The following is a 13813-nucleotide window of genomic DNA, read 5'->3' as shown; positions in this document are numbered from 1 at the left end:
AGCAAGCACACACAGGCCACTCTTCTAAGCTGCTCCATTTTACCCTAGACCTTCAGCCAGGCCACCACCTCAAGGACCAGGACCTCACAACAGCTCAGGCCCTTACGCTGTCTGCATCAGATGTGTGTACAGTCTATACTGATGCAGGAAACCAAGTGGACAGAGTATTCGGCAGCTGGCAGGCCTGAGGCCAGGCCAGGCCCAGGCTGCTGGGCTTGTGGAACTCTTATGGGCATTTGCTAGCACACGAGGGGCTCCTCAGCTCCCTCTTCCCCAGACTTGACTCCAGGGACGGAGAGAAGCATTGCTGCAGAAGTGATAGAAAACTCTGGGGACAAATAAAATATGAGAGGGAGAGAGAACAGGAGAGGAGAGCAGAGGAAGGAGTAGGAGAAAGGAAAGAAGGAGAAGGACTGGTGGTAGTAGTAGTAATAGTTAGTAGTAGTAATGGTTAGGAGCAAACGGCAGTGCCCTAGAATGGGTATGAAGTTTTATTTGGGGATAATCATCTTCAGAAATTTTGAAACATAATATTATATAATATAACATAACATAAGAAGGCAGTGTGATAAGAAGGATTTCATATTCCAAATTCAAACACCTCATTATTACATAGATTTGTTAGTATGTCTGCAAAATTCCCCTTTCTGGGCCAGGGAAATAACTCAGTGGCACAAGTACCTGCCTGGCAAGCGCTACACTGTGGGTTCAATTAATCCCCAGAACCAAAAAAATTCCCCTTTCTCTCAATAATTTTTTTTTGTCTGTCATTTTGAGACAAGGTCTCACTATGAGGTTCAGGCCGGCCTTGGGCTCACTTTGTAGCCCAGGCTGGTTTCAAACTTGCAACGATCCTCCAGCCTCAGCCCCTTAAATGCTGGGATTACAGGCGTGAGCCACCATGCAAGGCATTCTTTTTTTAAATCCACAAAATAGGGCTAACACTAACCAAGTCTAGGCAAATGGAGGTTCTTCCCACACTGAGCATGAAATCCGATTCGGTGCAGAGCCTGCATCTCGGCCAGTGCAGCCCCTTGGCGGCACCCACAGCTGAAGCCTAAGCAGCTCGCTCCAGGCCTTCCAGACCTGCAAGACCATGGACTGCCTTGCAAGGAGAAGGGCATCTGGGACCTGGCCCGAATCTCTAGGACCCTGGGAACTTACTTGACGAGTCTCAGCGTGTCTTTTCGGATGTTGATCAGGCTTCTCAGTGTCTTCACAGGTTCTTGGGGAGGTGGGGCGGCGTAAGGAAACTGCCAGAAACAAAGCAGGAGAGGGTAGTGTGTTTATAAAGACCTTCATCAGTCCCTCAATGGAACAGGACTTCACAGGTGACAAGGAACAGCCCTGTGAGGTGAGCAGGAAGACCCACTCTCCTTACTCAATGAGACTGAGATTCTTACATATTGATTCAATTTGTACAAGGTCACAGCTAGTGGGAGGATTGGGATTCAATCTGGCATCAAAAGAGCTAGATTTATCTGCTTTTTCCATTACATTAAGCTTATCTGGGTCAGTGTTCAAAATGTGGAGGACTAATCAAAAATTTCTACTGATGTTCCAAATACCAAAGGACATACTGGCTGAGTTAATCACAAAAGGCTTTTCATCTGACCTTAGATGACAGGGAGCCAGACCTGCAAGCCCTTTCCTTCAGGGAAGCCACATGGTATCCTAGGAATCTAGGGATTGCAAATAAAAGAGAACCCTATCGTACGTACAGAACTGAGGCTTACAAACAGTGAAATTTCCTCTGTAGCCAATCATATAAAGCAGGGTTCTTTTATATGTGAGCCAACCATTATTTGGGGGTCATCAGAGGTTTGTGGTTGTGGGCATCATTTACCATAAATTTCCTAATTCTTTCCCCAGCTGGATCTTTGGATTTAGAGTTCTGCTTCGATGACAATGAAAAAAAGGGATGGAGATGCAGCTCAGTGGTATTTGCTTAGTACATGACAGTAAGCGGGGAGGGGTGGAAGAGTCAAAGAGAAACAGTAAAAAATGTCAGCCTGGCATGGTGGTGCGCCCCTGTAATCCCAGAACTCTGGAAGGCTGAGACAGGAGGATCACAAGTTTGAATCTAACTTGGGCAACTTGTTGAGACCCTGTCTCAAAATAAATAAAATAATAATCAGTAAGAAAAAGGGCTGGCGTAGAGCTCAATGCAAAGAAGTTCAACTGTTAGCACTGCTAAAAAAGAAAAGAAAGTACTGGGGCTGCTGTTAGTAGATCCAAAGTGACATAAAATCTTCCTGGTATTCTTATAATGTTATTTCCCAACAACACGATACTTTATACATAGTCATGCATCACCTAGCGATGGGAATGTGTTCTAAGAAACTCACCATTAGCCAATTTTGTCATTGTGGGACAACACAGAGTGCATTTCCAGAAACTAACAGGACTAGAAAGTCACAGGATGATGTGGAACCATCAATGTGTTTATGGTCTGTTCTAGATTGAACCGCCAGCAGCAGCACCTAGCCATGCCTGGCTTTCACAGCTTGCAAGCTGGGCTTTTCCTGGTTCAAGACAATTCTCCCTCCATGCTGCTGGTATCAGAAACAAGGCACCCTACTGTAGCATAACTGTGACTTTGTGCATGTCAAATGGGTGTGATTATTTTACTTAGGAAACAGAATTTAACTGTGGTGCATCTGACTTTACATATTTCGTGTGATTGCTGGTAATTCATGTGTATGGATGTGATTCTTGAGAAGGCACATGCATCCCAAATTATCTGCATCCAATCTCATTTTGTGCACAATCTATAGCAAGTCTTTACTTTTTCATTGATATATTAAATATATATTTTTTCAAAAATGATAGTTATTCTAACGTCAAGCAGAAAACATGAAAAATATAAATTTTCAGCCCTCAATGATATTAAAATTATCCCTACAGAATGTGTTTCTCCAGAAGCACCCTCTCTGACTTTCTCTGCATTTGCTAGTGTTCTATACTGCACATTCTACTATATAATCTCTTTTCACCTAGCAAAACATTGTAAACATTTCTAAAACCTAAAGCCACACAGAGATAATTGCCTACTTTATTTAATCAAGTCTGTGCTATTCGATGTTTTAGGTTGGCTTTACTGTTTTTGTTGTTGCTGCTGACATAAATGTTGTGAATACCACTGTTCCTATATTTTGCATACTTGTTTGTTTTCTTGGAACAAACTCCTACAAGTGGAATTATTGGGTCAAAGAGTAAGCACATTTTTAAGACTTTAAAAAACATTTTGCTAAATTGTTCAACACAAAACGGACTCCAAAACAGCTCTCCTGTGTGCAGGGCACAGGAGGCTTTGACAGAGGAAAAGGGAAATTCTAGTCCAGACACCATCTGTGATCTGTTTCTCTACCCCTTGCTTCCTAGCCTGATAGACTAAAGGAATTTAAAACTATTTTACAATAAGCTTAAGCAAAAAGTAATTAGGCAGGAAAATCCAACACAAATGCTAGCCTATTCTAAAGCCAAAATAAATAACTTTGGGATTAAAATTTTTTTCTGGAGTAGCAAAGTTAATCACTTCATTTGTGTAGGTATTCAGGAGTTATCCATAACTCCTACCTGAGTTAGAGAAAGAGAAGAGAAAGTGTGTTTATTTCCCCTATTCATAACCTTTTCTCCTCCTCCTCCCACCAAAAAGAAAGGTTAACACTTTCCATGCCTCACTCTGAACATCCCCTCAGTGATAACTATCAAGCCAGGAAGGGATCCCTGGCATCAGCTGTAAATGACATGCTCTGGCACATTAGGTCCCATCTTGTCTGCTCTCCTGGTGGCCTTTCATTTACACATCAGCATCTACATATACCGCCAGGCATGGTGTAAGGACAGATTAGAAACAGGAAAGATCAAAGTCGTACTCTTGGAAGTTGTATTCAAAGGCAGACGACAAGACTATGCAAACAATTTTGACATCAGAGAGAGACAGAGATAGAGTGAACAGAAGGGGAAAAACAAAGGAAGTGACCATTTCTGAGTGAGCAACTCAGTGGCTTCATGAAGTAGGCAGTGCTGGATTTGGGATCCTGAAGGAAGAAATGGAATTTGTGAATTCAGAGATGACAGGGAAGACACAGGGAACAGAAGGAGCAGAGAGAACTGAAGAAAACATTTTTCACCTTTTTAGCCCACAATTACCCTTTCAAAACTTACCAGGGCTGGGGGTGTAGCTTGGTGGTTTGCGGAGCACATGCAGACATGAGTTAGAGTGGGTTAGATTCTTAGCACCACAAAAATACAGTCACAATTTTTAAAAATTGAATGCTAACTATGTGTCAGACACCACATGCAGCCTTTCACATATGTGATCTTTGGAAAAACCCTGTGAGGTAAATATGGTTGTTCCCATTTTTGTCAGTAAGAAAACCAAAGTAGAAAAGAGGCTGAATCTATTTAGGATGGATTTGACTTAGTGACAGCAAAGCTGGCTAATAAATAGCTTCTATTAAAAAAGAAAGAAAAGGGAAGGAATGGAATGGAAGGAAAGGAAAGGAAAGGAAAGGGGTTACCCAACTTCCTCAGAAGCCCAGTTCAGGGAGCAGCGCTGAGGTTTTACATATCTTCCCTCTGTCCAGTTCCCTGAGATGCTCCTGAATGTAGCTTCTTAAGTTGAAGGGATAAACTGGCATGGATTAAATCACTGATTATTAGAAGATCTGAAAACGCAAGCTTTTTCATTTTCTCATTTTTTAAAAAAAGTCAAAACACTGGCGAAGCAGGAATGGTGGCACACACCTGTATCTCCAGCACACTGGAGGGCTGAGGTAGGAAAATCTCAAGATTGAGTCCAGCCTAGGCAACTTAGTGACACAGCGATACTTTGTTTCAAAATAAAAATTCAAAAAAGACAGGGAGATGTAAGTCAGTATGATTAGTTTAAATCTGAAGGGTTGAAAAACAAAAACAACAAAATACCAAAAATATTAGTGAACTTTTGCTTGTCTATAATATTTCCTTAATACATACACCATTATTAAGTTGTATTTAAGATTGGGACTGGGGATTTAGCTCAGCGGCATAAGCGCCTGCCTTGCAAGCAGGCAGTCGTGAGTTGAATCCCCAGTACCGATAAAAAGGAAAAAGACAAAAAAAAGAAAAAAGTTGTATTTAAGACTGAAATATTTCGACTTAAGATGAGAATTTTCATTCATGCACTAATAGCTAAGCGTGAACAGAAAGCAAACCGATGTCTTCTTAGAAGACAAAGCTCAGGGCCAGTTCAGGCCCAGCACACTGGAGAAATTGCTGCACTGGGCTCTGCACCCTGCGCCAGAAAGTCTTCTCCCAGCTCACATCTAGTCTCTATTTTCTCTCTTAGGGTCTTCAAGGTATCATTTTTCAACCTCCAGGCCACCGAGTCAGGCAGTGAACAGTGACAAGGAAGATAACAAAGCGTTTGCTCTTAGAGGCAAAGGCGCTGGCACCACTGAGCCAGCAGACAGAAGTGGCCCTCCCCGTCCTGCACACGTGGGCATCCGTGCCCACAAACACACACATGTGCACACACACATGTGCCCTGGCTCCCAAATGGAGGCAGACTCAGGGGCCTAGGGACGCCTTCCTCTTCCTCAGGCATCACCGAAAGTAAACTCTTAACAGCCTTAGGAAGGATCTCTAAATGCAGCTTTTGAATTTCACTTTTCATAATGAAGTCAGGCTTCAGATCAGAGCTAATGACAAAGAATGAAAATTAGTCTGCTCAAGGAGACTGCTGCCTGCATGACAAAAGTGAGGCTCAAGTGTCCCCAATCTATTAATTTAAACAAGAAATATTGGCAAAAAACCCCCCAAAACACAGCCTTGTTAATGGCGCACAATTAGAGCAATTGCATATGTCACATACACACACACAAAAGGAGAGAAAATGGAAGAAATCATGTAACCGAGTAGCAGTGGAACCTCACTCAGTTCATCAACCTAGTAATTCTTTTTGATTCTGGTAGCAATCTGAATTGCGTGACAACCGAATCAAATGTTCCCACAAGGTCAGCACTGAACCTAAGCAATGAATTTGATTCAGTTTATGTCCAATTCGGTTTGTGACCAGAATTGCAGAAAGAATTAAGTTCATGAACCGACGTGCCATTGTCCTATGTGCAATCACAGAATATTCTTTTTATTTGTCTTTTTTTTTTTTTTGAGACAGGGTCTCACTATGCAGTTCAGGCTGACCTCAAACTCTCAGTGATCCTGCTACCTCAGTCTCCCAAGTGCTGGGATTACAGACATGTAGCACCATGCTTGGTCCTCACTTTCTTTACATATATGTTTTTAGCTAAATACCACATATCACAAAATTTATCATCTTCACAATTTTCAAGTATATAGTTCAGTGTCATTAAATACAATTACATTTACATTATTGTACAGACATCACCACTGTTCAATCCAGGTTAGGTACAGTCATTTCTATTCTCAAAATAAAAAAAAATATGTCTCAACTTTCAGCAGACTATGAACTCCTGGAGGGCAGGAGAGCACAGAGGAGGAACTCAAAATAGGGTGGTTGAGTAAACAAATGAAGAATGCCCAGGATTAACATGTTAATTTTGCACACAAAGAAATAGAGACCCAGAAGATTCCTATAATTATGCCTGGGGATGTGAATTCAGGTGTACCTACTGCAAAGCATCGCCATGCCAGGCCATGGGTCCACCCGCAGGCTGTCCTGACGCAGGCCGCCTGGAACCTGAGCAGGGCACGGAGAGCCTGCAGATCTTGTCATTGCTGGTGTTCTGTCCAGGCTCAGAGGGTGGGCAAGGCTCTCAGGACCACTCCCGTCTGCCCAGGCGGCTGTACAAACAAAGCACAGCTCCCTCTAACTTTTAACAGGGCCATCAGAGGTGCTTACGAGAAAAGCTTTTTGTCTGTGATCCCTGACAGAAGCTGCAGGGGATACAAATGTACATTTAGGACACAGTGATACCAGAGGACACCGACAGAATCCAGAGCACCTGTTCACCTTCTGCCTAGATGCTTACAGTGACTGACAGACATCTGAAGTACGGACATCTCTCCTCTAAATTGCTTTCCCAGCCTGAAGACACTCGTCGTTCTTTCAGCCTCTCGGTACATCCTGAACACCGAACCAGGCCCGGGATACAGTGACGAACTGGGCAGTCCTTCCACTTTATCCGCAGGAGCCCAGCACCAGGACTGAGCTGGCCTCAGGTGTGCCATGCACTTGAGGGCAGCCCCTCCCGAGGCTGCTCATGCCTGTACTGAAATTGCCCAAATCTGGGAGAATATTTGTATATATGGTGGTTTCTTTTCTTTTTTTGGATACAGGATCTGTGTAGTCCAGGCTGGCCTTGAACTCACAGCAATTCTCTTGCCAACATCCCAAATGCTGCGATGCCACACCTGCTGAGAGTAATTTAAATCCCAAGCACCTCAAGCAGTTCCAGCCAAGCCAGAAGAGCTCATTCTGCAGGTCTTAGAGGTCTGCCAATCAAAGCCCTGTGTGGGCACTGAGCAAGCTCCTTTGGTCCCTTCATCCTTGCATTTGTAGTTTCTTGTACCTGCACCTCACAACAGCCAAGTGCCACCTGGTGCCCACAAATGGAACTGCCAATTAGGTAGACCACCTATGCGAACGGAAGAGCACAGGCAGGGCCCACCTGTTACAAGTACATAGATATATATATGTATATATGTAAATATCAACCATATGTTTTGAATATTTTTATCACTGTAATTCCAAATCTTGTTAACTACCCTTAAGAGGCATTCATATTTTTTTCAAAATATATGCTACAGTTCATGTGAGATATGAGTATGGTGTTTTATTCCGTTTGTGAATTATTGTGCAATTCCAAGTAGTCTATAAAAAAGATTGTAATATACTCATAAAAATAAATTATTAGCTCTCATAAAAAGCTTTTTAAAAAGGTCTTAACTGGGGCTGGGGATTTAGCTCAGCGGCATAAGCACCTGCCTTGCAAGCAGGTGGTCGTGAGTTCGATGCCTGGTACCGACAAAAAAGGAAAAAGACAAAAAAAAAAAAAAAAAAAGTTCTTAACTTTCCTGGACACGGTGGCACATGCCTGTAATCCCAGCACTTGGGAGGCTAAGGAAGGAAGATTTTGAGTTCAAGGCCAGCTTGGGCAACATAGAAAGACCTTAAGCCATTCAATCAATCAATCAATCAATCAATCATTCAATCAATCAATGCACACATCCAGGCATGGTGATGCTTGCCCATAATCCTACCACTCTGCGGAGGCAGGAGGAATGCAAGTTTGAGCTCAGACTGGGCAATTTAGCTCCTTAGAGGATGTCTCAAAATAATAAGGTCTGTGGTTGTAGCTCAGTGCAGAACCCCTGGGTTCATCCCCATTACCATAAACAAATAAATGAATAAACAGAATTTGCTATTTTTTGCTATCAGATTCAGGCCCAGTCATATGCATGAAGCATAAACAAGTGTAGACCATGATGTATTCCTGCCAGTTCTCAGAAAGTGCTGACCTTTCATGCTCCTGCTTATTAGTGGATGTGCATGTGTTTTCTTTTTCTTCTTTTTCTATATCATACTAATTACAATGTTCTGGCTTTTTTCCAGTTAGCAGAAACCATTCAGATTTTGCATTTTTCTTGGGAGATAAAGCAGCATTATTAAAAATAATTAACATTTGGGGCAATTTTAGAAATAATGAAAGGCCTCATGATGAGGCACCACGAGCATGGGTGAAGTTTGCTTAGGATCACACAGAGGCAGTGACAGAGGCTGTGGCTGATTCAGTGCCGCCATCTGGTTAACCTCGAGCTCAGTAATCCCCAAACTCAAGCGGAGCAAAAATCACATGGGGGTGCTTTTGAAAAGTACAAATCTCTGCTGGTCCAGGGGCTTACCCCTATCATCTCAGCATTTAGGCCAGTCATGGTGGCTCACACCTGTAATCCCAGCACTCGGGAGGCTGAAGCAGGAGGACTGCTGCAAATTTGAGGCCAGTGTGGGCTGCAAAGTGAGTTCAAGGCCAGCCTGAACTGCATAGTGAGACCTTGTCTCAAAAAAAAAAAAAAAAAAAAAAAAAAAAGCAAAAGAAAAATAGTACAGATCTCAGAGACCTGCTGCTAAAATTCTGATTCAGCTGCTCTGGGGTAAAGATTAGGAATCTGTATTTTATTTTATTTTTTTATAGGTGTGTCCAGCTATACCTAGCTGGTTAAGAAATTTTTACTTTGGTAAATTCCATTTTATAATATTTTTTTCTCTTTTCATTTATTTATTTATTTTTGAGGCAAGGTCTCATTATGTAGTTGAGGCTCACCTCCAATTCACTAAGTAGCTCAGGCTGGCCTCGAATTTGAGAACTTCCTCTCGCAGCCTTCCATGCGCTGAGATTACAGGCGAGTGCCAGGAATTTGTATTTTAATATAGTTCAGCTGATTCAGATGCAGGTGAGTTAGAGTCCACATAAAACAAAAACACCCAAACTGTTGTTATTCTGTATTCAATAAAATTTCATTATATAACAAAATAAATGTGCATAAAATTCTTCTTTAGGATTAAAATTTTTCTCACCTAAAAAATTAATGCATATTTACTAAGAAAAAATTCACTCACTACAGAACAGAGGAGGCAGAAAGAAAAAGTTGTTCATAACCCTGTCCTCATTTGTGGCCCTGCACAAATCCTTTTTACAAGCACATTTTAGGGCTTCTGTATTTAAATTCTGGTTCAGCCTTATTTAATGCCTGATTATTCCTCTACTTTCTATACCTCGCTTCTCGCAGATATGAGTGTGTTCAAAGCTTGCCAGGGGCTATTTTTAGGCCAGTGATACTTCAGAACATTTTCTTACATCAGTGTCAGAGAACAGTTTCATCTCCACTTGAAAGTGGTTAAGTGAATACAAATTTGCCTACTTAAAAGCTACAGCCTGGAGAAAGACTACACCGCACTTACTGTAGATCAGAATAACATGATCTGTACCAACAACAGTAAAAAAAAACCCTTTTCCACAGCCTTTCCACCCAGTCCTTACGGGAGGCTGTCATCAGTTTAGAAAGACAGGTAATCTGACCAGATGCAAGACATTCTTTTCAAAGACTTGAAGGAGATCCCAACGGGATGCATAAAACGAACTTGAACACAAAAATGCTTTGTGCCGGAAGTGGTGGCACACACCTGTAATCCTAGCACTTGGAGAGTTTAAAACGAGGATTTCTGTGAGTTTGAGGCTAGCTTGAGCTACATACTGAGTTAAAGGCCATAGTGAGACACTATCTCAAAAAAAACCAAAAAACAACAACAACAAATGCCAGGTGTGATGGTACATGCCTGTAATCCCAGCACTCAGGAGGCTGAGGCAGGAGGATCACTGCAAATTTGAGCCCAGCCTGGGTTACAAAGTGAGCTCAAGGCCACCTGAACTGCATAAGTGAGACTCTGTCTCAAAGAAGAGAAAGACAAAGAGAGAGAGCGTCCGTGAGAACTCGAGAGCCCTTTGAGCTCAGATGTGGCTCTCAACGAAATCCACCTGAGAAAATGGTCTATTTATAGTCTGTTAACTCCTCTGCAAGGTATCCTGGCAGAAGGCACACATGACCAACCACTGTCACCAGTATATGATATCACACCTAATGTTGACAGTTTCCAAAATATTTAACTAAGCAATTAAATTAAGCAACTGCCAATTAAGCAAGTCTCTATTTATCCTAAGAGGTAACAAAGCAGAGTGTGAACAACCTACCTCAAAGCAAAACACACATCATTAAACTGGACGGCTCTTGGTTTCAGGCCAGTGCAGAGCCATTTTTGGACTTTTTAGGACCCAGGTTGACTCATGGCTCTAGAGCACTCAGCCATTCTGACACCATGCACACGGCTGTTGGGACTGCTTATAAGACAACAAAACCTGCTTGCTTCTAACTCCCCACGATCAGACACCTCCCTTCTTAGTGGACAAACACTTCCCCGCCACATGATGCTTCTAAAATAAACACTACTCTTCCGAAGATGAGTTGCTTTTAGAGGTGAAGGGTTTTGTCTGAGACTAGCTAATTTTAGGCACATCTAAAAGGGGGAAAAGAAGTACCCTTAGTAAAGCAGACACAGTCATCTTTTCCCTCCAGCTATTGGTAAGTAATGATTAATGGTCAGAGGACCACTCCTTTCAGACAAGCCAGTCTTTCTCCAGCTGCATTTCCTGACTCTGGTCAGGAGACTCATAGCTCACAAACAAGAATCCGCTTGTAAGCAGGAGAGTTGAAATGTCTGATACTCTATCTGAAGAATACAGCTGATGAGGCACACACCAGTATCAGTGAAAATAAGAGACGTAAAATAGGTATACATGCGTGTTTATATATTCTCCCCAATGCAACAGCTGAATGTTCTAATGCTGCCAACTGTTAGTTCTCAGGACGCTTTAAAATGGAGGCATTTCCTCGTTCCCCATTATGAACAAGGGTAAGAGGACCAAAGTGCCTCCCATCCCCCAATTTGAGCACAAAAAGCAAAAACTAGCCTTCAAACTGAAAAACTCTAACCCATCTCACTGAAGTACATCAAACTAGGTGTATACAAGAGCCAAGATTAATTACAAGGGTTATCAAATCTCATTCTTGGAAGAAAGTATGCTCTGAAGTCTACAAGGCTATAAATCTCAGCTCTGACTTGAAAAAAAAATAGCACTATGAAACACAAAAGCTTTAAGTTTATAAGCCAATCACATACAAAATTAAGAGCTCAATAAAGTCTGGTTACTTTGACTATTTTACATATTTGCAGAGATGCCCTAGGAAGATAGCCATTTTTCAGTCAATAACCTTACTAAGATTTTACTTTCTTCCATTAATCCTAAAATATGGAAACCCTGTTTAATTAGAACAAATGTATAAAATAAAACTATAGCATGCTAATAGTTTTAATTTTAAGTTATTAATACAGGAACTGGTAAGAACCCTGACAGAAAATCTATTCTGCAGCTAACTTAACAAGGTGGCCTTGGCTCCATTCTGCCCTGGTATGCTCCAAAGTGTCTAAAGCTTTGATTAATCCTCAATCATCTCTCAATAGCAGTGGGTAGCCGAGGTTATATAAAGGAATGGAATTACTTTCTTTGGCTTATGTAAAAGTCTAAGCTCATTTGTATATATAAAAAGTTAGTGGCTAGAACTCTAACTTTTAGATGGTAGAGCTCCAGGATGAATACAAACATCCTCCATACATCATGCTGGAAATACAACTCAAGCATAGTGTATCACAGGCTTCTCCCTTTTCCGTGTTCATCCTGATCGCCCGTCTCCTACCATGGTTTCCTTTCAGAGCTCTCTGTATCTCTCCATGCCTGTCACTTACCATTTCTCAGGCATCTTTGTGGCTTTCCACTTCCTGAAACACACCCTTCCACACCTCCAATTCTTATTCTTAGTAACTTTTTCTCAAAGTTCTGCCTCTTTGCATTGATTGTGCATGCCATTAAGAACTTGGGTATTTAATCATCTTTCAGGGATTATCAGAAGTAATTTCAGTTCATCAAGAATAAACAGCCTTCTGAGTATTAACCCTCAGCTGAGACTAAGAATAGCCACAGTCCAAAAGTAAGCAAGGTGCACAGCAAAGATGGCAGAGCAGATAATAATCCTTCAAGAAGCAGTATGTCCTAGTATCTCCTCCCAATCAGCACACTGACTTCTAAATTTATAATTCTCGGGGCTGGGGATTTAGCTCAGCAGCATAAGCGCCTGCCTTGCAAGCAGGCAGTCGTGAGTTCGATCCCTGGTACCGATAAAAAACGAAAAAGACAAAAAAAAAATAAATAAATAAATTTATAATTCTCAGTCTACCCGCTTATATAAAGGCTCTTTTACACTAAGCAATAATCTGCAAAAAAAAGTACAGCTCCATAATTACACGGGAAATCAAAAGTTCACCAAAAGGATACAGTGACTGCTCGGAGCACCAACAAATAAGTCATAAAAGGCTCAAGTTTACAGTAGATAATAAGCCCGTACCACTTGACCAAACAATCAAGGTTGACACTACCAGTACTGACTCATGTGACATTACGTGCTCTGATATGATGTAAGGAGAGGGCACTGTGGTATTCCTCCCCCAAGCTCATAAACTTGACCTTGTGATGTGTCACAAGAAAGATCAGACAAACCCAAATCAAGGTAAATTCTACAAAATACCCCAATGAGTACATTTCAAAATTGTCAAGGTTATGAAAACCAAGGAAGAAATGAAAAAGTATCACTTTCATAATAAAATCTACTTTGTTTTTACTAATGTGCCTGTTATTTAGTCTGGATAAATATATCATGGTCAAGTTAGATGTTAACCATAGAGGAAACTGGGTACAGGGTATATGGGAACTCTACCTTTGAGATTCACTGCAAGTACAAAATTAGTTTTTAAAAAATAAGTTCAAGAAAATGAAGAGATTAAATGAAAAGACCATAAGAGGAACAAGCTGAAGGTATAGTGATTTCAGACAAATTTCTTCACCCTATTAAGCCTCCTTTTCCTTATCAGCATAATATGTATAATAATAGCTAGCTTATATTTTTGAGATTAAAGATTATATTAATCTAGCCCAGTCAGAAAGACAAGGTACAACATAAATTACTTTATTTTCTTTCTTTTTTCTTTTTCTTTTTCTTCGGTACCAGGGATTGAACTCACGACTGCCTGCTTGCAAGGCAGGCGCTTATGCCGCTGAGCTAAATCCCCAGCCCCCAAATTACTTTATTTTCGTTTTATTTAATTTTTTAGCCTACTGTGGTAGCACATGCCTATAATCCCAACACTGGGAAAGCAGAGTCAGGAAGACCACTTAAAGTT

The 13813-nt window shown here is 41.4% G+C and overlaps 1 protein-coding gene across 4 annotated transcripts in view; it reads right to left on the bottom strand.

The window, feature by feature from the left end:
- The window catches only part of Rnf157 (ring finger protein 157), a 76056-nt gene that overhangs the window by 22192 nt on the left and 40051 nt on the right, over window positions 1–13813 (bottom strand). For all 4 annotated transcript variants that reach the window (XM_063242331.1, XM_063242329.1, XM_063242332.1 and 1 more), the window contains exon 3: window positions 1165–1253. In XM_063242331.1, coding sequence (XP_063098401.1) covers window positions 1165–1253 — 89 coding nt within the window. The remainder of the gene's footprint in view (window positions 1–1164; window positions 1254–13813) is intronic.

The sequence above is a fragment of the Cavia porcellus genome, unplaced genomic scaffold (genome assembly GCF_034190915.1).
Source record: "Cavia porcellus strain 051 isolate PalLab524CR breed Dunkin Hartley unplaced genomic scaffold, mCavPor4.1 scaffold_32, whole genome shotgun sequence".
Classification (NCBI taxonomy): domain Eukaryota; kingdom Metazoa; phylum Chordata; class Mammalia; order Rodentia; family Caviidae; genus Cavia; species Cavia porcellus.
Note: the sequence above shows the minus strand (reverse complement) of the source record. Positions and strands in the feature narration are given on the sequence as shown.